A 26,860-nucleotide genomic window follows, 5' to 3' on the forward strand; every position below is an offset into this window, starting at 1 on the left:
CCTATCAGTAGCTCCACATCTGCATTGATGTTATGAAGCTTAACGGGTTTAAGATGAGGCCACTGGTCAATGTCTTTCTGCTGGGGAATATTCAATGTAGAAACTGGCATTGTACTTTGAGTCAAAACATCTGGTAGCTCTATGAAGTCATTTGTTTTCAGACCAGAGACTTCCAAACCAGACAAAACTTGTACATTAACAATCTTATTTTGACTCATTGTTCTCAGCAGAATATTTGTCCTTTTGCCCTTTAAGTTCAAACTTTTGCCAGAGTTTCTGTACAGAACGTACCTGAACTTCCTGGATCAAGAAACGCATAAGTTTGTACAACTTTGTTGCTCTTTTGACTTTTAACTTTAACTGCAACAATAGAAAAAACAGCATCGTCGTCATGACCGGCCCCAATATGCCCACATGTCTGAGTGGTTGCAGTTGAGAAGTTGACATGAGACCTTGTTGTCTGTGGGGTTTGTTCTGTAGAGGCTCCTGGCTCCTTTAGCTCTATGTGAAGAACCCTGGATGCTTTTGGTGACACACGTTGCAATCCAAACGACTCCTGCAGTCTTTGCTTGTGTGACCAACTTTCAGACAACCGAAACAAATCCCTTTTTGTTTAATGAAGGTCAACTTGTCCCGATGCATTTTAGCTTTAAACTGCATACAGTTTTCCAACAGATGATTTCTTTGTGAACAAAACAAGCAGCTGTAAAGAGCAGTAGACTTGGTCTTGTTTTCAGCTGAGTGAGTTCTGGCTTCTGGAATTGTGCTGACATTAGTGGCAAAACTGCTTCCTTTCTTCCTTTGCTTGCTGGAACTTGAAACTTTAGAGTTGCTCCCAGTTGGTGGGTCTTGGATGTTGCCAAACACTGGATCTGATGCTACTTTTACTTCTTTATTATAAAAGCAACCAGATCAGTGAACAATGCTCGGTGGCCATTTTGCTCCTGCAGCTCATAAGCAGTAACTCTCCATTTTTCCCTCAGTTTATGTGGGAGTTTCATTACAATTGTTCTCATATTTGAAGGTAAGTCCAACTCTCTCATGTAAACAACTTGTTGTGTTAGATTTGAACATCCTTGAAGGAAAAGAGAGAATGATTGAAGACTTTTCACATCATCTCCTTTAATTGGTGTCCAACTCATAATCTTCTCCATATATGCAGAAGCAATTTTATTTTCATTTCCAAAATGTTCTTCGAGGAGATCTTTGGCCTTGGAATAACCTTGATCAGGAGGTAAGTGCTGACAACTATGCACCAGATCTTTAGGCTGCCCCCTAGTGAACTGCTCCAAGAAGTGCAAACAGTCGCTCGAGTTGTCAGTTTTAGCTTCCACTCCGTTTTCAAAAGCGTTCATAAATGATCTGTACTGCAGGGGGTCCCCATCAAACACAGGGATGTTTCTGGATGGGAGAATAGACGATAAGTTTTGTTTTACAAGTAAGGCAGTGATGTCATTTTGTCTCTGCATGATGTTCACAATATCATTCTGACAGTTCTCAGAGATAGAGGGAGATTGACATTGTGTTTGCTGTGTTGCTTGAGTTGAAGAATCAACTTTTATTCTCAGACGATCCATTTGAGGTTGTTTCTGCCTTTGTTTAGGTCTGACGACAGGACAGTCGGATGATGAAGCTGCTCTTTCTTTCGGAACAAACTCATCAGCGCGAGGATTTAGCAGGGGCGTGTCCTTTGATTGGGCTCTTTCAAAATAAGAGTTCATTCCATCGGATCGTTTAGAGCCAGCAACTGAATTTATTTTTAAAACATTAAGCTTTGCATTGGTTGCTGCCAACTCTGTTTCCAAGTCTAATTTTTCCTTTTCTTGTCTCAGTTTTTCCTCTTGAGCTTCAATCAGATGTTTTTTGTTCAACGCAGCGAATCTCTCCATGACCGCTACCTTTTCAGCCGCAGCTTTAATGCGAGCAGAAGAGGTGGATGAAGTCCGAGACTGCTGTGAAGATGTTTTGAACGTGGTTTTACACTTGAAATATTAGATACACTGTCTTCAGGATTTATTTCATCCAGATCTGCAACAACCTGATCAACATTAATTTTATGTTCAGTATATGGATCTCCTGCTTCATGCAACCAGTCCTTTACATTGTCCATAAATTCAGAGAATGCCGTCACCTTGGACCGAAAATATACAGTTTGCCTTTTCACTTCTTCTTCTGGTAATGGCAAACTTAAGAAGGATTCATGTAAATCGGTTGCATCTTGATAGCACTTAATAAACTTGACAAAGTTAGAAGATACATCCGGAACATTTTCTTGTGACGTCATTAATGCGGAGATTTTCTCCATAAATTTTGAAGCTTGTTTACACTTTAAACTTCGTTTTTCTTGACATGTTTTTATATAAAACTCCAAACCCTTTTGTGTGAATTTAATGGTTCTTTTCTCTTGTGACATCTCAGTGTCATCCTCTTTACTCTTTACATCAGACATTTTAGCGATTCTTTGAAATATTTCACACATTCAAAAGCGGCATAATCCAGGAATCCACAGATGAAGCACAAACGTGTCTCTTGGCTTAAAGAGGTTGATTCTTGTGAACAAACATTTCCAGGATGGGCGTCGGCACACGCCTGGATCCAATTAGGCGTCAACTTGTCACATCAAACACATTTCATCAGTCTTTGCAGTGAAATAATGTCTTTAAACTCCAGTAGTTTCACCGTTTTCCTATACGGCTTGAACAATATTACCACGAACCAGTTTGATGAATGAGTGACGTGTCAATCCAGGCTTGACGCAGCAGTCGCTTGATTTCATCAAAGACGATCCAAAACCTTTTGTTTGATGATGATCCTTGAAATCCATAAATCCAGGATGTCCATTGACGGCGGAATTTAGTCCTTTTAGTCCACGGGCTGGTTCTTTACTTGATCCATGGGGTGTTTTTTACTGATCCATGGGGAGGTTTTTACTGCTGTAGTGGCGATTGTTTGTTAAACCAAACATCCAACAAAGTTCCATTAAGCCACTGAGGCACTGGATTCAGTTCTCTTTAACGCAGGCAAAAGAAAGTTCAATATCCAAACGTGTAAGTTGTTCTTCATTATTTATTTCTTGACATCTTTGCAAAAGAAAACAATTACGGAGATAACTTTTCCTTCTACCTCTCTTGCACTGGTAAAAACCATAGGCCCCAAACCCAAATGCCTGTTGGTCCTTTACCAGGCTCCTACACTTATAGAAAGTGGACCAACCCACCTCACTTCCTGTTTGCTTAGAAAAACAATAATAATAAAACAAAAGATAAATAAAATCAACAATTATTAACCTACAAATAAGTTCTGTAAATAATACAAAAATATAAATTTAAGGATAAGCTAACAAAATTCAAATGGATAAAGAAAATAAAGAATAAATAGCTCCAACAGACTGCAATTGTTTTACGCTGTTTGTAACTTGTAATTTTGGGCTGTGCCGTATAGAAAGGAAATATTCATACCTCACTATTAACTTCAGGAAGGTATTACAGTTGTTTGCGAGACAACTCCTTGTTGGAGCTTCTCCCTCTTTGGGAGAAGAGAAAAGAGTTTCTTGGCTGATTTCCCAGAAACACACACACACACACACACACACACACACACCAACCTTCCTCCCAACTTTCCCATCCTCGTCGTCACTCAAAACATGCTATATAACATGTTTAATAGTTTATAATGTAAATTATTATATAAATAGTACTTAAAATAATTGTACATAGTTAAACATAATGAAACATGGAAACAAGTTGTCTCTTATTGATGTTCTGAAAGTTAATTGATAATACATCGACAAGTATGAAAGGGGCAGGATATTATAAGATGCATCTTCTACCTGCTCCTTTTCGAACAGAAAATATAAAATTACATGTCACATGGGCAAAATAATTTGTTTTACATTTTATTTCTTAAGTTTGTCTCATTCTATTTTGTTTTCTTGTTCTTTTTTGACTGTTTTTAATGCCTGTTCGAAATAAATAAATGAAATGGAAAAAAAATGAGATCCGCCTCTCTGGCTGCAATGCGCGCTCCCGACGCAGGGGGGCAGAATTTCACACAAGACCTGCGTCCCCCCTGCGCCCCTGTCTGGGAAGTCGGGGTTTCCCAGTTTTTCCATGACCACTGGAACGCATCATGAGCTCCACCTTCACTTCCACCCTTTTCGCCTCTGCAGCGCTCAGCCTCAGCAAATTTCACTTTCTCTGGGTTTCATTCTTTTATTCTAGTTCCACCGCTTTTCTAACTACCTGTCGTGTTTTAAGTTAAACTTCAGGGCTTTGATGTTTCAACAAACATATTTTTCACTTAGAAAATTCACATGAATCTGAGTTTCTGACGGAGAGACCGAACCAACCAGGAGATGGATTCTTCTTCTCTGCTCCTGCTGTCTCTGGCCTTCATGCAGTTTGTCTCTGCTGCAGGTGAGATTCAGCTGTTAAACTTTACTCACTGTAGTGTCTGTTGATGTTTAGTTATTTCCCTGACGTCACTGTGTAGGACCAAAACTGACATAATCAAAAATAAAAGCAGAAATGTATATTTTTGTTTTTTCCTTTTCTTTAAACACGTGTTTGCGTCAAGAAACAAGTTCTGTCTGAAAATGAATCATGTCAGGAGTTACAGCATTATTTTCTAATAAAGCTGAGCTGCAGCTCAGCCTTATTGTTTCAGCAAAGTGTGAAGTTCAGCCAATCAGCTGAGGCCTGATGACACAGCCCCTCGTTTGCATTTGTCTTTTTTTATGACGACCCTGCAATGCACAAGGAAAGGAGACAAGGGAGTGACAAAAGATCAAACACATATTTAAGGAAAAACAAAAAAATATGCATTTCTGCCTTTATTTCTAATTATGTCAGTTTTGGTCCTCCATACAGGACTTTCTCTGAATTCAAGGGTAACTTTGTGTTGCAAGTTGGTGGGACGAGCCGGGTGGGGGCAGGGGGTCAGGGGTCACTGATCCACCCACAGTTACTGGAAGCCGTTTCTTTTCTAGTGCCAAGAATAAAACCAAACTAAATGTGAATTCCAGAAAGTTATTCAATAAATTAGGACATACGTCCTGATCAGGCTTTTCAGATTTATACCTGTTGAAAATGGCAGATATTAAATATGTTACGAAATATAAATCTGTTAAAGCGTCAGTAATAAAATTAATCTATATAATGTCTTTCATTTATATCATAGGAACTTGTCAGTCATTTTCTAATTCGTGAGATTAGTCTGTTTATTTGCTGGATGCCTGCCTGCAGTTGAAAACAGTTTCACGATTCAGAAACATTTTTTGTGAAGAATTATCCCAATTGTATTTTTCAGTGCTAAAAACATCAACCCCATGATTCTCTAACAATCTAAATGTTATATGCACAGTGAGCATAAGCAGCACTTTGGTCTCCATCCCTCCCAGATGGGACCGTCTGGCTGCAGAGAAACGACTCAGGGCTCCGTTAATTTGTCTTTATCGAGAGTTTAAATTTCCTGAAAGTAAAGTGTTTGTTTGGTATCTTATTTTGAAGGAATGTGCAGACGTTACCATAGTGACCAGAGTCGGAGAGCGTTTGGGCAGCAGTGGAGACACTCGCTTTCGTCCCACAAAAACAATTTCACCGCAGTTGCAGAAAATTTGGAAATGTTTCCCTTGCGTGCTTTTATTTTGAAGGTGCACCTTCATCACAGTTCTTCCTCCCTCCTCACAGTGATTAGAGGCAGTGAGTCAGAAACTCGGTATGAAGGAATGTTGCCATGAATATAACTTGTTTATAACATCTTGTTGTCCGTTTACTTTCACAAATCTTTTTGCTTACGTCGTTTTAATTCTGGAATCGTCACAAGTTTAATATTTTACTGCTAACTTTGTCTAAAACTTAGCTACTCTGTCACAATGTTGTATTTCATCACAAGGAAAAGAAACGGCAGCAAAATGAGCCTTTTAAAGGTGCAATCAGTGTGAGCAACGGCCACCTGATCACACTGACCACTTAACATTATATTATATTATATTATATTATATTATATTATATTATATTATATTATATTATATTATATTACAGAAACCGATGAAGCTGTAGTGAGGTCTTCAGTTAGTTTACTGAAATATGTATTAACCTGTTATTACTTTTAAATAAAGTATTTTCTTATGAGAGCAGCAGGTCAGTGATTGGACAGCCAGGTGGAGCTTCAGGGTGTGAAGATATAAAAAATGATATTAATTATAATAGAACCAGAGAGGAGAACAGATGAGGACTGATGTCAGGTTGATGGTTTTTAATGTTTCAATACTTTTTTCATTATTTCCACGCAGCCAAATGGCAACACAACACATAATATGTTCAGAAAAACAACATTCCTCTGTGCAAATTATGGCTTGGCAGACAGAATGGGATGAAAGTAAACGGCCTAAAACGCCTCATGATTTAATTTAATGGCCAAAGTGACACCAGAGAGGAACAGTTAGGCTGCTGCCCCCGCAACCCGCCCAGGGATAATATTTTAATATAATCACTGAAATGATTTTGTTATGCAGTTAGTTACATGCTAATAAACTGCACAACTATTAAAATAGTTTATAAATAGGAGACATAAGTAAGTACAGCAGTAATCCATTCAAAATGAGTCTTTATGCTTTTATTTGGTTAAATTTCTAATTATTGTTCTCACCACAGAAACCAACTTATGTCTTCTCTGTAATAAATATGACAGTTTAGGTTTAGATTTGTGATTTTCAGGATTTCAGGATGACCTGCTTCATTCTAGCAGTTAGACTGCAGTCATGTTCTGTAAACTATAATATTTATGAAAAGTATTTCAGTAACTCAGCTCTCAAGTTAAACACATCATGCAGATTATTTCCCCGCAAACTGTTTTAAACTTTTATTTAATGATGATTTGTAGCTTACAGCTAATGGAAACATTTCTGATTAGATTAATAAAAACCCTTATTACAGGAATGTGGCTCTAATGTTTAATATATACTATATACTATAAATGAATAATAATAGGTTCATGATACCTGTGAGGTCAGAGCTCCGACCTGCTGCAGGACCAACATGGAGGCCGAGTCCAGTTCTACTGACCAGCTGGACCTGAAAGAGACGCCGATGTGCTGAGCAGGGTGTTATAGAGCAGGGTGTCAGACTCCAGCCCTCTGCTGTGCTGCAGTTTCTACATGAGCCACAGAAACCCTGGAATGAAACGGCTTCATCTCCCCCTCCTGGTGTGGATCAGATCTCCAGAGCCTCAGTGACCCGATTATTCTGTTCAGGTGGTTCAGCAGCAGAGGGCTGGAGTCACCCTGCTGTAGATCCATGTGACGGTCCGACCAGTAAAACAAAAGGACAAAGGCATATATATAAAAAAATATTTTCTATTTATTTTTTCCAAAGAATATCTTAACAAAAAGGTTCAACAACAAACCTAAAAAATATGACAAAATGGGCCCAAAAGAAATCAACTGAGGCAACAAAACTCAAAATAACAAACCAAAAGACTCACTTAACAATGAACACAGGGGGATTTATACAAACAGGCTATACCAAACCATACCAACTTTATTTATAAAGCACTTTAAAACAACCACAGCTGATACAAAGTGCTGTACATTAAAACACAGCATAATAAAAAAATAAAAACTCTTACAGTTTAAAAACAAAAACATACACTCTAAAACTAGATCCCACAGGAGTTAAAAGCCAAGTAAAATAAATGGGTTTTAAGACGAACTTTAAAAGTGGACAGTGAAGGGGCCTCTCTGACCTGCAAAGGCAAGTCGGTCCATAACTTAAGACCAATGACAGAGAAGCCCTGTCCCCTCTGAGCTCCTCCTGGACCTCTGTACCTCCAAGAGCAGCTGATCTGCTGACCTGAGTGACCGATAGGGTACGTAGGGGTGAAGAAGCTCAGAGGTCAGCCGGGGCAAGATTATGCAGTGATTTAAAAACAAACAAAAGAATTTTAAAATGAATCCTAAAATATACAGGCAGCCAGTGAAGTGAGGCCAGGACAGGGGTCAGGGGTCACATGCTCCCTCTTCCGGGTTCCTGTCAAAAGTCTTGCAGCTGCATCTGAACCAGCTGCAGCGACTGACTGACTCCCAGATAAAGTGCGTTACAGTAATCCAGTCGAGTCGAGATAAAAGGCTAGCCTACACAAAGAGGAGGGGTAGGGAAGGAGACAAAGACAAATAATGTATAAACATAAATGACTAATTTAAACTAAAACATTTTAACTTTATCACAACTATAAAAACCAAAATAAACCAAAACGGTTTTAGCAATTATGCCATTAGTGGAGAGAAGCAGATTGTTTCACATCCTGTCCCGCTTCCAGCTGCCTGATGGATTCTTCCACTTCCTGGTTTTCTCTTCAGCCAACCACCTTCTGCCAGCCAGTCCTTAAACTCAGCAAAACAAAATATTAATGATCTTAAATAAACATAAGGCTTTTACTAACTGTGTGCACCTAAATTAGTAAACAACCTAATGCAATAACAACCACCAAAGAAAAAGTGAAATTCTAAATATATTATATGAAACACTTAAATACCAACACTGAGGAAAAGATGGAGGATCCTCCACAATCCATGACCGACTCATTCTATAAAACTCATTTAGTAATGATGTGCTCATTAAAATATTGAGATAGAAACGTGATGTTTCTCCTGCTCTGGGATGAAGCACACAGGACATCATCATCATCATCATCATCATCAGCTGATCTTCTAAACCAGCGTCTCTCTGGTCCTCAGGCCTCCAGCTGTTTCTCTGGGTGATCGTCAGGTTTCTGATGCTCATTCAGTCATTGGATCAGCTGCTCTGGATCAGAGGCTCATCTAGAACATGCAGAGCAGGAGGCTGAGGACCAGGCGGAGGAACTCTGGGCTAAAGGATCTAATGAATAAACTTCCTCTCTTGGTTTCATCCAGTTTGTGTCCAGAAGGTCAGCAGGGAAACCAGCAGCTTCTGAGGAAACAGATTAAATCAGAAATCATTTTTAATCTCAAAGGAAATTATTGTGGCTCATATTAACCAGCTGAGATCAACGAGCCTCAGAGACTCTGATGGTTTCAGATTTTCCATTTATTCATTTAGTTCCTCCAATAAACTGGTGAAATATTATTTCATGAAGCTTTTATGGCTGTTCTGAAAAAGATGGTAACAGCATGGCAGAAAATCCTGCAGTTTTTATCACAAACACTTTTTTAAACATTTAAATTTGTCTTTGGAAGCTGACCTTTGACCCTGAACCGGTCTGTTAGGTTCTGAGTGCAGGATCTTCAGATTGATGGATCCGATCTTGTTCTTCATCACACAGACCTGCACTGATCACTGTCTAAAGTCCAGTTTGACCTCTGACCTCTCTGCTCTGTTTTCTCTCCTTCAGATCAGAACAACGTGACAATCAAAGCTGAACCTGGAGATAACGTCATTCTGACATGTAAAGATCCTGATCAGCTGAAAATCAAATTCGCAGAGTGGAAGAGAACCGATCTGGGACCATTAGATTATGTCCTCCTGTACAGAGATGATAAGATCAATCCAGAAGCCCAGCATCCATCTTTCAGGGACCGAGTTGATCTGCTGCTAAATCAGTTAAGGAAAGGAGACGTGTCTCTGATTCTGAAGAACACGACGACTGATGACAGCGGGACGTATGAATGTTTAATTGATACAGAAAAACATAAGGAGAAACTGATCAGCACCGTCAGCCTGGTTGTAGCTCCTCGTCCTCCAGGTGAGAGTTTGTCTCTGGATCAGAACCAGCAGCTTCCTGGTTCTGATCCAGATCAGATGATCTTCAGTTGTTCCCTACCTGATGATCAGAAGTTAAAGGTCACATATTTGATTAATCCTAACCTTTAAACTTTGATTCATGCCAATTGAATCTTTTACCATCTTTATGTCCGACTGTTCATGTTATGTTGTGTAAAAATGAACCACCAAGCTGTTAGATGAAACCAATCGGGTTTATGTGTATATTGAACAACAGAGTTTATTAAAGACGGTCAGTGATGAAGCAGCTCCAGATGAAAAACTCCACCAGGTGAACTTCTGGTGACGCCATGAAAAGAGAAGCAGCCTGATTCCTCTAAGGCTCATAAAACTAGACGATATTTAACAACATGGTGCATATTCTACAACAAATCAATAAATTACAAAAACTACCGATGTCTACCGTCAGAAAAGAAGTAGATAAAAGTAAATCAACTACGGAGAAAGAAACCTGCCAACATGAAGACAACATGGAGACGAAGCTACAGAGTTAAACCAACTGAGAAAGGATCATGCAGATGCTAATAACAATCTGAAGCTACTTTAAGGGTTAAATGATCACTGACAGACGTGACAAAACAAGAGCAGGAAATAACCGACACCAACCAGAGTGAGCGACACGCAGGACCAGCTGCTCCTCCATGAGCTACGATTGATGCTACAGAGAGAAGCTAATCGCTCAGCTAAATGTGAGGAACTGGAATCAGAGCGAGACGCAACAATCTACACATGTATGGAATATAAGAGGGAGAAGAGAAGAACGACTTGATGTCCTTCATAACTTACATGATGATAAACTTTACACCTTAAATGCACAACAATACCAGTTTAGACTTTGAGCAACTTGGTAAAACTGTATTGTGTAACATTAAATCATGCTTGGCTGCAACTGTATCGATGGCAGCTCTTCTTCTATTCAGTGTTTGTAGCTTCATGGTGCAGCTCCTGCTAGTAGCTTCACCGCATCAGTTCAGCGTTACACCGGCTGATGACGTCGCTGTGATTCACTTTGTCTGGTATCTGATTTTCTAATATTTTATGTTTTATTGAGGGGTTTTGTACATCTGTACATTTGTACTGGTAAGAATCAAACAAATGAAAACTAAAGCATGTTTTTTACAGAGTGTAGCTCTTTCCCATTTGAAAAATTTGAAAAATGGAAAAGACACATCACATCCTTTTCTATTTGATGGAAAAGGATGTGAATAACATTGGATCCAGGTGGCCTGGTCAGGTATTCTCCTCTGGTTTTACAACCCATGCCAGGTTAGTCATAGTACTGATTCACACATCGGTTCCATTTGAACTAAAAGGTAAATACCGTGACCCAGCAGGGAGATTTATCATTCTTAGTGGGACTATAATCTCTACAATGGTCAACTTTGTCTGTCTATATGCCCCCAATGGGGAAGATCCTGCCTTTTCCCAAGCTTTGTTTTTAACCATGTCCGCTTATAACGGTCCATTTATAACTGGTGGAGATTTCAATTGTGTTTTAAATCCTGCAGTAGACCGTTCAAATAGTCCTGTCATGTCCCACCAACAAGCCAGGAAAACTATGGAGAAATATATGGAAGATCTGAATTTAGTGGAGGTTTGGAGACGATTTTATCAAAATAAGAGAGAGTACTCTTGCTTTTCAAGAGGGTTTAAAACTTACTCACAAATAGACTTTTTTCTGATCTCTTCTAGTCTATTGTCTACAGTTCAAAATGTGGTATGAAGCCATTCTACTCTCTGATCACACTCCAGTTATTATATCAGTACAATTACAAAATTATTGCTGGTCTTCAATCCCATTTCGAATTCAAGCTAAATGGTTTCAGTCCGAAGAATCGAGGAATTTTTTGAAGAGAAAATAACTGAGTATTTCTATTTTAATACAAATTAAACCAGTGCTTCAATAAAATGGGAAGCATTTAAAGCTTATATAAGGGGGGAAATAATGAGCTATACTAGGCATAAATCAAGACTCCATTTGAATAAACTAAAAAACATTGAATTGCAAGAACAGATGTATCAGATGACAAATATAGGAGACTTATTTTATTAAAATCAGAATATAACGAGCTCACTACCAACAAAATGGCAACTAATCTATTGTGGTTAAAACAATCATATTATGATCAGGGTGAGAAAACTCTTAGCTTGGAGGCTTAAAAAGTTACAGACAAATCGGGCCATGAATTTAATCAAATTAAATAATGGTGAGAATCTGGTGGATCCAAAAAGTATAAATGATGCTTTTGCAAAATATTATGAAAACTTATATCCAGACAACACAAATAAACAGAAGCATTTTCTGGACCAACTTCAATTTCCAACCCTGTGAGAAGAGAGTAAGAACAATTTGGATGAAAAGCCGAGTACTGAAGAACTTAAAACGGCTCCAATGTGCCATGAACTCTGGTAAAGGCCCCGATGGCCTACCAACTGAACTTTACAAGAAACTTCCAGATAAATTACTGCCCCCTGTACTCGAAGCGTTCAATGAATCTTATGACAAAGGGCTCCTGCCCCCATCATTTATCTTCAGTTAAAACCAGGTAAACCCCAACAGAAATGGGCTCATTTAGACCCATTTCTTTAATGACAAACATTCTGTGCAAAGTTTTGGCTCAAAGGATTGAAACACATATTCCTAATTTAATCTCAAACGACCAAAACGGATGCTATTGGGCGCCAAGCCTTTCACAATACCGCCGATTACGTAACATATTATACGTGAAACAGTTTTCTGTGGATCGCGCTTTGCTGACATTAGATGCTGAAAAAGCTTCTGACAGGATCGAATGGAGTTACCTCTTGGATAGATTCGGCCTATCAGACAAATATTTAAATGGATTCAGTTACTATACACTGAGCCAGTAGCGACAGCTGCAACAAACGGTCAACTTTCAACATAAACCTCTGCAGATCGACACAGGCATGCCCGCTGCCCCCCTTCTGCTCTTGTTTGTGAGCCGATTGCCATGGCAACACGTAAATCCCGAGATCATCGGCAATCAGATTGGAGACATAGAGCACCAGTTGCCTCTTTTTGCAGATGACATTAATCCAAAACAACGGGGGAGTCTGTTCAGGCTGTTGATAAAACTCTGAAGGACTTTGGAGAATTGTCAGGATATAAAGTTAACCCAAAGAAAAGCTCCTTGTTATTGCTGAAGAGAAATAACCCTCTAATACAAACACAGTTTACATGTACGATGAGGGCTTTACTTACCTAGGAATTAAGATTAACCCAGACATAGAGGAAACAGTTTCTATAAACTATGATCCTTTAGTGCAGAAAATATTAGATTCTCTAGAAACATCGGATGAGATGCCAATTTCAATGATAGGCCGTATTAATATTAAAATGTCCATTCTCCCAAAGTTTTTTTTTACCTTTTCCAGTTCATTCCTTTACACATTCCAGCTTCCTTCTTTCCTTGTATGGAACAATAAACGCCTCTCTCTTCTTTATCTGCCCTACGATCGAGGTGGGCAGATATGTTAAGCGGTACGATTGTGAAGCCCAGCTTTGTGCTGCTACTTGTTGTTTTTCCCTGTTGGGTACAAATAGAGAACAGCTCATTAACATTGCCTCTCACATCCTGCCTTTACTCAGCTGAACTCAGCTGAACTCAGCTGCGGTGTTGGTGTTCCCCCTAAATCCTGAATATACCCAATTTGGGTTGTCTTGGCCTTTTTATCGCAGCCTGTGGGGTTTTTTCCCTGACTGGGAACGAGAACACGACCTGTTGAAGCGCGGTGACGTCAGAACAGAGGGGAATCCCAAACAGCTGACATATCGCACAACTGAGAGTCCGGTGGATATCGGAGATGATATGTGGAAATGTTTATTATTAAATCTAAAGGTCATTATTATGTTTATTCAGTTAAAAATGTTAACTATGAAAAAACATTTTCACCTCCAAATCATAGTGCAGCAAATAGAGCGGCTGCTCCCGTCGTCTTTTATCCACCGCCTTTTCTTTTTATTACGTCTTTTATCTCTTAAAATGACTCCACAAACTATCACTACTGCTTCTACATCGTCATCCATGTTTGGTTATTCTAAATTCCCGCTCTGTTGGGGTTTTACTGGATTATCCTCTGGAATCGGTTCGTGTTGCTCCTGCCTTGGACACACGAACCGATCGAACCTGTTGGACTTTTATCAGCTCTGTGGTCACAGAGGTTTGGAGAATCAGCCGACATTCTTAAATTTTTCTGTCTAAACCAGACTTAAGACTCACAAGCTCTACTCATCTCCTCTCGACCGCAGCCCAAACGCTCTGACTCTGGTCGCTATGGTAACATTTACATATCTCTTCAAAATAATATACAGAAGCGCCACAAAAACAAACATTTTACTTTCGTGAATACTTTAACTCACGATAATGACTAACGGAGCCCTGAGCTTGTTTCTCTGCAACGAGACGGTTCCATCTGGGAGTGATGGGAGACAATAACACCTGAAGTGTTGCTTATATCCACAGCCTGCTTGGTCTCTACGTGGCGAAGCAGCTTGAAGCTTCATTGTCTCATTAGCAGCCGGTCGCCGCATGTTACGCAGAGCGGCTTGTAACGTGGGACTCACCTACCGGTCCGGGATAAATCCATCCTCCTGTCTCTTCTCTGGGTCTTTTCCCCTTTGCAAAGAAACTTTCCAAAGACATCTGATCTGTTTCTACTCATTCTGCTGCTTGTGGATCAAAGTTGGCGCACAAGTAACAGAGAGAATCCGGTTAAAGGTTTTTCAAAATAAAAGATCCTCCAGACTCAAATAATACATAAACTGGAAATATTTAATTATTTCTTGTGCGGCCCGGTACCAATTGGTCCACGGACCGGTACCGGTCCACGGACCGGGGGTTGGTACCACTGTTCCAGAGGACAGTAAACTTTGCTTACTGCACATTTTTCCAGATGGATTTAAAGGACGCACAAATATTTTGAGACTATTGTCACTCCATAGGGAAGGCAGCTCTTCTTCTATTCAGTGTTTGTAGCTTCTGTTAGCTTTTGGCGCAGCTCCCCTCCTGCTACTGGTAGCTAAAATCACGAAACCCTCACTTTGTATCCCTCTGAAAAATGAACCCATTTAAATAAATAAATCCCTCCATGGTGATACCACGATAGAGAGCGTTCATTTTATAGCGTTAACACGGAGCTGTAAGTGGTCCGGTATGAAACGGGGTGATAGAACAACACAGCACTTTTACATTTCAATAATCAGAATGCAGAAATTGTTTCCGTTGTTCTAAAAGGTTTATGTCAGTCTGCCTTGTCCCCATCGATACGCTTCCCGACCGCCCTGCACCTTAGGGGGTTAAAAAAATAAAAAATAATTCGCGCACATTGCAAAACTCTGAAACAGGAGAAGCGGGACATAAAACGGAGCGACGAACTAGATGTGAATTATGGCATAAAAACAGAGAATCTGACGCTGAACAGTGAAAAATCAACACATGATGTGAAACATGACGATTAGGCGGCGCAGCAGGTGATGAGTGAAGATTACTGATGGTGAATAAACGATAAAATAAATGTAGCAACAGGAAAGAAACTAAAGTGAACATAGCAATAAACCAAGAGAGGATAAAACTAATCAAAGGAAACTAAATGGAAATGAATGAAGAACAAAATGCAAGAATAAACTAAGAAACTAAAGTAAATACAGAGGAATAAACTGGTATGGCAAGACCTTTAGAGCAATAATTAATACAGAGACTGTATGGCAAGAATAAACAGACACTATTTCCAGATAAAAGGTAAAATAATATTGTTTTAGTGCCATGGGTTTGTTGAGACCACATCTAATACTGAGAATAAATATATCTTACAGACCATAACAGTAAAGAACTGATCACTTATTTATGTTTTTAATTAGATTTGATATATTTATTTCTTCAATATTATTGTTCATGTCAGTGTTAATGTCATGAGGCTGATGACTCCATGACACTTTCAATTTGACTCATTAGGATTTGATTAAGAACCAGATTTGTTCTTTGTAATTTCTGTCCAGTAAAACTATTAATCTATAATCAATAGACAGATCTATATAAAGATATAATCCATGTTTCTGTCTCATATTTGTATGGCATTAAAAGGAACTTTAGTTTTTCCACTGAAAGCTCTGGTTTGAACAATAAATGCCATGTGGGTGAAGTTTTATGGATGATGCTCTGATGTCCCATTCTCCTGAAGGCAGCACAGAGCTGCACCACCAGAAACACTGAAGAGAAGAAGAGCTATGATTAATGTAGTTACAGTTCTATCCATGTTTTAATGCTGCAGCTCAGTCGGTTGCTAATAGTTCAAAGGTTAAACTGGCATGTTGAACATCTTTTATCTGGTCATTTTGTGGAATATTTAACAACTAGAAAATGGAAAAGAATAAGAATATATTCTCCACTCTGATTGGCTGTTAGGCCTACAGATTTTAACTTGAATGTTTGTTGCATTTTTCATAGACGCCTGTGAAAATAATTTCTATTCTCATGACTTTTTTGTTCTCTGGGAAATTATTTTTGATGATAAATACAGAAACAAGCTTAAAATCAAAACATCTACAATAGTGATAGTAATATTAATGATAAAATAATAGTCAGTGCTTTGGTGGGGGACCTGGATAAAAGCTGGGGGGGGCTGGCCCAAAAAAGGTTGAGAAACACTGTCATAAATAAATATGTCCAAAATGACATTTATTTATTGTGCTATTTTGATCAGTCTTGAAATCCACAAGCAGAATACTTTATTCTATAGATTAATTTTTTTCCCAGTCCATATATTCAACACTCAATGTGTATTTACAAGAAATAAAAATTAAAAATCTGGGTGAAGCAAAATTTTTGAATGTGTTGCAAACGTAATAGCTATTAACTTCTTATAGTTTAAGAATTTTTGACTGCAAAAATAGAGAATGTATTTTGTCTTCTTCATAAAGAGACCAAGCTTTTGCATGAACTCCAAATTGTTGAAGAGCAGCAGCTGGTTTAATGTGGGTTCGCCTTTTCAGCCATGTTTGGTGATTTATGGGGCGATGAAAATAATCTGATTATGAAAATCGATGGATGGGTTATTATAACTCAAACATCTTCATTTGTCTCCACAGATCTGCTTCCAGTCTGGGCCACAGTTCTACTGGTTCTACTGGTTCTGGCTCTGGTTGCTGCTGCAGGTCTTGTACTTTATTCCTGGTTCCGTTGGAGTCCAGGTGAGTCCCAGTGCATTGTGGGTCAGCAGCTCCTGATGCATTGTGGGTCAGCAGCTCCCAGTGCATTGTGGGTCAGCAGCTCCCAGTGCATTGTGGGTCAGCAGCTCCCGGTGCATTGTGGGTCAGCAGCTCCCGGTGCATTGTGGGTCAGCAGCTCCCAGTGCATTGTGGGTCAGCAGCTCCTGATGCATTGTGGTTCAGTAGCTCCCGGTGCATTGTGGGTGTTCAGCTCCCAGTGCATTGTGGGTCAGCAGCTCCCAGTGCATTGTGGGTGTTCAGCTCCCAGTGCATTGTGGGTGTTCAGCTCCCAGTGCATTGTGGGTGTTCAGCTCCCAGTGCATTGTGGGTCAGCAGCTCCCAGTGCATTGTGGGTGTTCAGCTCCCAGTGCATTGTGGGTCAGCAGCTCCTGGTGCATTGTGGGTCAGCAGCTCCCAGTGCATTGTGGGTCAGCAGCTCCCGGTGCATTGTGGGTGTTCAGCTCCCAGTGCATTGTGGGTGTTCAGCTCCCGGTGCATTGTGGGTCAGCAGCTCCTGATGCATTGTGGGTCAGCAGCTCCCAGTGCATTGTGGGTCAGCAGCTCCCAGTGCATTGTGGGTCAGCAGCTCCCGGTGCATTGTGGGTCAGCAGCTCCTGATGCATTGTGGGTCAGCAGCTCCCAGTGCATTGTGGGTCAGCAGCTCCCAGTGCATTGTGGGTCAGCAGCTCCTGATGCATTGTGGTTCAGTAGCTCCCAGTGCATTGTGGGTCAGCAGCTCCCGGTGCATTGTGGGTGTTCAGCTCCCAGTGCATTGTGGGTCAGCAGCTCCCAGTGCATTGTGGGTGTTCAGCTCCCAGTGCATTGTGGGTCAGCAGCTCCCAGTGCATTGTGGGTGTTCAGCTCCCAGTGCATTGTGGGTCAGCAGCTCCTGGTGCATTGTGGGTCAGCAGCTCCTGATGCATTGTGGGTCAGTAGCTCCCAGTGCATTGTGGGTCAGCAGCTCCCAGTGCATTGTGGGTGTTCAGCTCCCAGTGCATTGTGGGTGTTCAGCTCCCAGTGCATTGTGGGTCAGCAGCTCCTGGTGCATTGTGGGTCAGCAGCTCCTGATGCATTGTGGGTCAGTAGCTCCCAGTGCATTGTGGGTCAGCAGCTCCTGGTGCATTGTGGGTCAGCAGCTCCTGATGCATTGTGGGTCAGCAGCTCCCAGTGCATTGTGGGTCAGCAGCTCCTGGTGCATTGTGGGTCAGCAGCTCCCGGTGCATTGTGGGTCAGCAGCTCCCAGTGCATTGTGGGTCAGCAGCTCCCAGTGCATTGTGGGTGTTCAGCTCCCAGTGCATTGTGGGTGTTCAGCTCCCGGTGCATTGTGGGTCAGCAGCTCCCAGTGCATTGTGGGTCAGCAGCTCCCAGTGCATTGTGGGTGTTCAGCTCCCAGTGCATTGTGGGTGTTCAGCTCCCGGTGCATTGTGGGTCAGCAGCTCCCAGTGCATTGTGGGTCAGCAGCTCCCGGTGCATTGTGGGTCAGCAGCTCCTGATGCATTGTGGGTCAGTAGCTCCCAGTGCATTGTGGGTCAGCAGCTCCCAGTGCATTGTGGGTCAGCAGCTCCTGATGCATTGTGGGTCAGCAGCTTCCTGTCTCTCTTGAGGACAAACAGAACCTAAAGAGTCGGTGAGGATGGAGCAGAGCTTGGTGGGTTGCTGCCAGGCAGCAGCTGGTTCCACTTCATCACCAGATCAGGGGACATGGACACATGTCTCTGTCCTCAGAGAGTCCTCCAGGAGACACAGAGACAGGGAGGAGACAGTCATGAGACCATCAGAGCTGCTGCTGTCTGTCCAACTCATCTTGTCCTCTGTTGTCTCTCAGTCCCAGAACAGAAGGAGGAGGAACCAGGGAAGAAGTTTGTCCTGCTGCCATTTAAAGTCCCACATCGCCTGTGGTTCTGTAAATACAGACGGTCTGTGGCTAAAGTGGAGTGGAAGGATGGAGACAACAGGACCGTCCATGTGTATCAGAAGGGTTCTGATCAGCCTGGAGAACAGAACCAGCGCTACAAAGACAGAACCAAGATGGATAAAAACCTGCTGAAGAATGGAGACCTCAGTCTGACTCTGTCATGGCCGACTGAGGGAGACGGAGGGATCTACACCTGCAGCGTCTCCAACAGGAAGGGAGACGTCCTGATGGAGAAACAATTCTGGCTAAAGGTCAAAGGTCAGTGGTTTAAATGTATGTTTAGAGGTTAACCAGAGGAACTGTTTGGATCAGAACCAGTTCCATCTTTTCTATCTGTTTGAACTGGATTGTTTCTGGTTCTGGTCCTGGTCGGTTCTCATGGACCAGTTGGACCTCCAACAGTGAGCTGGTTCTGAATCATTCAACCTCTGACCTCCATCAGAACCTTGAATCCTTCCAGAACCCATCAGAACTGGGCCTCAGAGGTCCAGAACTTCCAGCTGGTTCTAGATCTCTGCTCAGCTCCAGAACCTCCAGGTTCTGTTGGCTCCAGAACCAGCCTGGTCCAGTAGCTCCATCAACCCGTCCAGAATTCAGAGCTTCATGTCCATGTGGACTGAAGGACATACTGATGTGGGACAGAACCAGAACCCTGACAGAACCGGCCTCAGTCCAACTGGACCTTCTGTCTCCAACAGAGGACAGGAAGTCCTGAGGTTCTGCTTCCTGTCCTCTGATTGGTCCACACTGAAGAGACGGATGTAACGCTCTTTCTAAATGTGCAGGTCTGACTGCCAGGTTTAGTGTAAACCAGTTTGTAGAATCAGAAGTAGGTGCAGCATGGAGTCATGACTGGGTGGATAACTGATGCAAAGAGGTTTGTTTATATTGCCATTTACTGCAGTGGGAATAATAACAACAACTAAACAAAAATAATAAATTGCTCAAAAGAAACAAGGGAAATAAACAAACCAACAACAATAATAATAATCAGTGACACTTCAAAACCAAATAGAGTCCAAAAGAAGTCCAAGAACAAGGGGAGAATAGTTTTTCTTTTCTTTTGATACTCCTTAGAGTTTAGTTCGGTTCCTGTGTGGAGAGTGTAGTTTGGTTTTCCTACCACCAGGTGGTGTGTGGGTAGCTCGCCATCCTCCGTCAGGGCTCTTGCAGTGCTCCTCCTGTTGGACTTCTGTGCTCGTCACGGATTGTCCATCACGAACACCATGTTCAAGCATAAGGGCGTCCATATGTGCACTTGGCACCAGGACGCCCTAGGCCGCAGTTCGATGATTGACTTTGTCATCGTCTCATCGGATTTGCGGCTGTATGTCTTGGACACTCGGGTGAAGAGAGGTGCGGAGCTGTCCACTGACCACTACCACCACCGGAGTGGTGAGTTGGCTCGGGTGGTGGGGGAGGAAGCCGGTCAGACCTGACAGGCCCAAACGTGTAGTGAGGGTCTGCTGGGAACGTCTGGCGGAGTCCCCTGTGAGACGGAGCTTCAACTCTCATCTCCGGCAGAACTTCGAACACGTCCCGAGGGAGGTGGGGGACATTGAGTCTGAGTGGACCATGTTCCGTACCTCCATTGCCGAGGCGGCCTATCGGAGCTGCGGCCGCAAGGTTGTTGGTGCCTGTCGTGGCGGCAACCCTCGAACCCGTTGGTCGACACCTTCGGTGAGGGATGCTGTCAAGCTGAAGAAGGAGTCCTACCGGGCCTTTTTGGCCTGTGGGACTCCAGAAGCAGCTGATAGGTACCGGCGGGCGAAACGGCATGCGGCTCGGGTGGTCACTGAGGCAAAAACTCGGGCGTGGGAGGAGTTTGGAGAGGCCATGGAGACAGACTTCCGTACGGCTTCGAGGCGATTCTGGTCCACCATCCGGCGTCTCAGGGGGGAGAAGCAGTGCAGCACCAACACTGTTTATAGTGGGGATGGTGAGCTGCTGACCTCAATTTGGGACGTTGTGGGCCGGTGGGCGGAATACTTCGAAGACCTCCTCAATCCCACCAACATGCCTTCTGTTGAGGAAGCTGAGCATGGGGACTCTGGGTTGGGCTCTCCAATCTCTGGGGACGAGGTCGCCGAGGTGGTCAAAAAGCTCCTCGGTGGCAGGGCCCCGGGGGTGGATGAGATCCGCCCGGAGTTCCTTAAGGCTCTGGATGTTGCAGGGTTGTGTTGGCTTACACGACTCTGCAATATCGCATGGACATCGGGGGCAGTTCCCCTGGATTGGCAGACTGGGGTGGTGGTCCCCCTGTTTAAAAAGGGGGACCGGAGGGTGTGCTCCAATTACAGGGGGTCACACTCTTAAGCCTCCCTGGTAAGGTCTATTCAGGGGTCCTGGAGAGGAGGGTTCGTCGGATAGTCGAACCTCGGATTCAGGAAGAGCAGTGTGGTTTTCGTCCTGGTCGTGGAGCACTGGACCAGCTCTACACCCTCAGCAGGGTCCTGGAGGGTTCTGGGAGTTTGCCCAACCAGTCTACATGTGTTTTGTGGACTTGGAGAAGGCGTTCGTCCGTGTCCCTCGGGGGGCCCTGTGGGGGATACTCCGGAAGTATGGGGTACCGGGCCCTTTCATACGGGCTGACAGGTCCCTGTATGACCGGTGTCAGAGTCTGGTCCGCATTGCCGGCAGTAAGTCGGGCTCGTTTCCGGTGAGAGTTGGACTCTGCCAAGGCTGCCCTTTGTCACCGATTCTGTTCATTACTTTTATGGACAGAATTTCTAGGCGCAGCCGAGGTGTTGAGGGGATCCGTTTTGGTGGCCTTAGGATCGCATCTCTGCTTTTTGCGGATGATGTGGTCCTGTTGGCTTCATCAGATCGTGATCTGCAGCTCTCACTGGAGCGGTTCGCAGCCGAGTGTGAAGCGGCTGGGATGAGGCTCAGTGCCTCCAAATCCGAGGCCATGGTCTTGAGCCGGAAAAGGGTAGAGTGCCTTCTCCGGGTCAGGGGGGTCGTCCTGCCTCAAGTGGAGGAGTTAAGTATCTGGGGATCTTGTTCACGAATGAGGGAAGAAGGGAGCGGGAGATCGACAGGCGGATTGGGGCAGCGTCTGCCGTGAAGCGGGCGCTGTACCGGTCCGTCGTGGTGAAGAGAGAGCTGAGTCCAAAAGCGAAGCTCTCGATTTAATGGTCGATCTACGTTCCCATCCTCATCTATGGTCATGAGCTTTGGGTCATGACCGAAAGAACGAGATCCCGGATACAAGCGGCCGAAATGGGTTTCCTCCTCCGCAGGGTGGCTGGGCTCTCCCTTAGAGAGAGAAGCTCGGTCATCCGGGAGGGACTCATAGTAGAGCTGCTGCTCCTCCACGTCAAGAGGAGCCAGTTGAGGCTCGGGCATCTGGTCAGGATGCCTCCTGGACGCCTCCCTGGTGAGGTATTCCGGGCATGTCCCTCCGGGAGGAGGCCTCGGGGAAAACCCAGGACACGCTGGAGGGATTACGTCTCTCGACTGGCCTGGGAACGCCTTGGGATTCCTCCGGAGGAGCTGGAAGAAGTGGCTGGGGAGGGAAGTCTGGGCCTCCGTTCTGAAGCTGCTGCCCCCGCGACCCGACCCCGGATAAGCGGAAGAAAATGGATGGATGGATGGATGGATGGATATATATATATTTACTCGCCGTCGAGTAACGGATTGTCTGAGAAAGTGGATGAAATGTTAACTTGTTCTCATCAGGAAGCTATACCAGCTGTCAACGAATCCCAGCCTGGTGAGTATTGCAGCGGCTACATTAGCGGCGCTAGTATTGCAGATACAACATCAAGTCAGACGGTATTTAACAGCAGATCCTCAAATTTTAGGGATTAAATGAGTGATAAGTGATGAGTTGATCTGGAAATTTCATGTTGCCACAACCAACAGTGAGCAGCAGCATAGTGGAAACCCGGAAACACACATGAGGATCCCAGAGCTTGAAGGGACAATGGGTCATGGCGGTCACATGGGTTACACGGAGCAGCCTGTCCTCTTCTGGTCTCCATGGAGACGTGTCCTTGTCTTTCTGCCAGTCTGAGTCCAACTGGAGACACAGAGTCCAACAGCTGCTGGGGACAGTCTGCAGCTTCCTGCTGTCCTCACTGAGGACATTCTGTCCACCTGCTGCTTGTTGGACACAGCAGAGACAACAGTGTCTCTGTTCAGTGGAGACATGGGACACATTTCAGATGGAACCAGTCCAACATGTTGGACCTTCATCCAGTCAGAGGACATGTCCTCAGAGCTGCTGCTGTCTGTCCAACTCATCTTGTCCTCTGTTGTCTCTCAGACTCAAAGGTGGAGGTGGAATCAGGGGTGAAGTCTGTCCTGCTGCCCTGCAGAACCACAGAGGATCTGGATGGAGACACTAAAGTGGTGTGGATGGACAGATACAACAGGAAGGTCCATATGTATCAGTACGGTTCTAATCAGCCTGGATTACAAGACCAGTTCTACAGAACCAGAACCAGGATGGATGGACACCTGCTGAAGACTAAAGACCTCAGTCTGACTCTGTCCTGGCCGACATATAGAGACGAGAACACCTACACCTGCAGAGTCTACAACAGGAAGGGAGACGTCCTGATGATGAAACAAGTTAATCTCTGGGTCAAAGGTCAGTGGTTTAAATGTATTTTTCCAATCAGCTGATTGGTTTTGATCAATAGTGATGATTGGCTGATCAGAAGGCCAAAGGTCAGTGTGAAGTAATGAGTGATGAAGATCAGGAAGCAGGAGGAAGAGGTCCAGGACAGACGGGGACACAGAGTCAACAGCTGCTGGGGACAGTCTGCAGCTTCCTGCTGTCCTCACTGAGGACATTCTGTCCACCTGCTGCTGGTTGGACACAGCAGAGACAACAGTGTCTCTGTTCAGTGGAGACATGGGACACATTTCAGATGGAACCAGTCCAACATGTTGGACCTTCATCCAGTCAGAGGACATGTCCTCAGAGCTGCTGCTGTCTGTCCAACTCATCTTGTCCTCTGTTGTCTCTCAGTCAAAGAGCAGGTGGTGGTGGAACCAGGGGTGGAGTCTGTCCTGCTGCCCTGGACAATCACAGAGGATCTGGATGGAGATGTTAAAGTGGAGTGGATGGACAGAGACAACAGGAAGGTCCATGTGTATCAGAACGGTTCTGATCAACCTGGAGAACAGGACCAGTTCTACAGAACCAGAACCAGGATGGAGGAAAACCTGCTGAAGACTAAAGACCTCAGTCTGACTCTGAGACGACCCACTGATGGAAACAGAGGGATCTACACCTGCAGAGTCTCCAACAGAGCTGGAGTCATCCTGATGAAACAAATTGATCTCAAGGTCAAAGGTCAGTGGTTTAAATGTATTTTTCTAATCAGCTGATTGGTTGTGATCAATGATGGTTGGCTGATTAGAAGGTCAGAGGTCAGTGTGAGCAGGAGATAGAGGTCCAGGTTGGTTCTACCAATAGAACCGACTGGATCAGTTCTGGTTCTGATAGGAAGAGATGAAGCAGAGGAAAGAAAACGGTAAAAAGACGAGAGAGAGCACCAGGAAGGACAACCAGGAAGGTAGAGAGAGAAACATCAGAGCTGCATTCAGGATCAGAGGAAGTTCCTCCTCCATCTTTCTCCACCAGAGAGAATAAATGAATCCTCCACCTCACTGAGGACGTTCACCATGTGGATCACTGGGTGAATGAGTGAATGTAGAGTGAATGAGTGAATGTAGAGTGAATGAGTGAATGTAGAGTGAAGAGCTTTGGATCCTCTGACTTGATGAGTTCAGGTCGTTTACCAACATCTGATGCTGATAGATTGTCTCTCTAACTGTCCTCTGTCTCCTCAGCAGGGACAGTCCAGGTCCAACCAGAGGACATCATGGAGCCACTGCTGGCTGATCAATTAGTCTGATCAGGTTGATCATCTCTGATCATTGATCCAGTCAGACTTTGGATCAGAGCCGATCTCAGTGAAGGTTCTGATGGACCAACAGAGACACTTCCTGGTCCTCTGGTCCAGTCTGCAGCCTCTTATTGATCACTATTGATTATTGATGACAGAATGAAGATCTGAAGGAACTGAATCATTTCTGCTGCCTGAGGAACCAGTTCATGACTGGAACTGGTTTGGATCCATCAGGGAGGAGAAGAGTCCAGTCTGACCAGAACCAACCTGAACATCATCATCATCATCATCATCATCATCATCATCATCATCATCATCATCATCATCATCATCATCATCATCATCATCATCATCATCATCATCATCATCATCATCATCTATTCAAACACAAACTGGAAAAATCTCTCAACTTTTTACTTCCAGTCCAGAATTTGTAGCTTTTGACCTGGAAATATTTTCTGCCTTCATGGTTTATTTAGGATTCAGTTCCACTCATTATTACATTTATTAACTTTTATTAGATTATAATGTAGACAGATTATTATAGTCCTGGATTATAATCTAACTCTGGGGTTTCTAGACAGCCCTAAACTGTCTGTTTCTTTCTTCCTATATGAATCCAGCCTTATTAATGCGTTTTCAATACAAATAATAGAAGCTTCGTTATTTCACATTTTTACTTTAAACATGAATTGAATATAAACATGAAGGCCCACTGATGCCACTGGCATGAACTGTTACTTTGCATAAAATGAAGAATTTTAACATAATTACAGATTTCTGACGTCGCTGGAACCAGTTTAGACCAGAAACTGGAGCCTGAAGGAAAAAGAAAGTCAGAAACTTTAAACTGGATTCTAGAAAACTGATGTAAACATTCAGCTGCGTCATTATTATTTATATTCTGCTCCCTGTCGGGGTCCAGATTCACATTACGAAGCAGTAAAAATGTAACCGGATCCTCCTGCTGCTGGAGTTTTCCCATGTGACACGCTGCCACCTTGTGGCCAGAGATGAACACTGCGCTCTGTTCTAGTGGAGTTGAGGGGGTTTTATCTAAAGGAGGCAGATGGTTAGAGCGTCCAGTAAATAGTTTCTTTACAAGTGGGACACAATCGTGAAGTGGAACACAATTTATTGGATATTTTGGACTTTTTTAACAAATAAAAACTGCAAAGTGGGGCCTGTGATATTATTGGGCCCCTTTGCTTTCAGTGCAGCAAACCCTCCCTTCATTTCCTTAGTGTAACGTCCAGCTCGCATTACACAAACTGTTGGCCGATTGTTGGCCCATTTTCAAAACCTGAGTCAGTAGCCAACAAAAAATCATAGGCATAACGGTTCGGCTGACCACCAGGGCAAGAGCAACACACGGATTTCTCTCACTGACGTTCAGATTTCAGACAGAAAATCCCGTAAAAGCCCCCCTATATCAACTCATCTCCTTTAATGCATCAATCTTTAGAGTAAACAAACACGGCTGATGATGCAGAAGCAATAGAGATAGTTTGAGCTCATTTTAAGCGATGAAAGATGTAACAAAAAGGAAAAAGAGTGGAGGACGAGGCTTTGCTTACTGCACTATGACATAGAGGTGAATTATTCTGTTTTTTGTCTTCACCATTTGTGGATTTAAAAAAATGACAAAACAGAAAACAATCTAAGCTTCATCGGTTAATTAGTATTTACCATTTTAATTGTTTAAATTACATTGAGAACAAAGGGCACAAAATAATGGCTACAAGTCCAGTTAACTAATTTTAAAACCAGGCATTAATCAATGCTTTACTAGAATCTACCTGTGATGCATGTGGCTCAGCGTAAAGTCCTGACTGAATGAAAATCATTATAACTTATTTATGTCACGTTAACGAAGAACAGCTGAAAACTGACCAGGTTCATCAACTGCGGTAGCAATTTGGCTCCAACTCCTCCCCTGGTCATTTCTATATTCTTTGCACGAAATGTTATATTAATATTGTTTCCACATATCATCTCCAATGTTCGCTGGACTTTGGGCGCCGTGTCAGCTGTTTGGGATTCCCCTCCGTGATTTCTGAGGGGAAAGCAAGGAGGGGAATCCGTGTTTTCTAAT

At 43.2% G+C, this 26,860-nt stretch overlaps 2 protein-coding genes across 4 annotated transcripts in view; both read left to right on the plus strand.

Moving 5' to 3' along the window:
- LOC145548480 (low affinity immunoglobulin gamma Fc region receptor II-like) overlaps nt 1-26,860 on the plus strand; it is a 52,659-nt gene that overhangs the window by 17,040 nt on the left and 8,759 nt on the right. The window lies entirely within an intron of this gene.
- Nucleotides 4,089-26,860, plus strand: part of LOC145548478 (butyrophilin-like protein 2) — a 79,659-nt gene continuing 56,887 nt past the window's right edge. Inside the window, exons 1-7 of one of the 3 annotated variants that reach the window (XR_014084491.1) lie at nt 4,098-4,415; nt 9,370-9,720; nt 16,864-16,965; nt 18,809-19,156; nt 23,169-23,495; nt 23,880-24,312; nt 24,345-25,947. Coding sequence is in view for 2 of the 3 variants with exons in the window: in XM_081598926.1 (XP_081455052.1) it covers nt 4,355-4,415; nt 9,370-9,720; nt 16,864-16,965; nt 18,809-19,156; nt 23,169-23,495; nt 23,880-24,206; nt 24,707-24,771 (1,581 nt within the window). In the remaining variant the exon portion in view is untranslated. Of the gene's footprint in view, nt 4,416-9,369; nt 9,721-16,863; nt 16,966-18,808; nt 19,157-23,168; nt 23,496-23,879; nt 24,313-24,344; nt 25,948-26,860 lie in introns of those variants that run through there. The other 2 variants (XM_081598926.1, XM_081598927.1) reach the window with 2 other exon arrangements.

The sequence above is a fragment of the Poecilia reticulata genome, chromosome 18 (assembly GCF_904066995.2).
Source record: "Poecilia reticulata chromosome 18, P_reticulata-male-v2, whole genome shotgun sequence".
In the NCBI taxonomy this organism is placed as follows: Eukaryota; Metazoa; Chordata; class Actinopteri; order Cyprinodontiformes; family Poeciliidae; genus Poecilia; species Poecilia reticulata.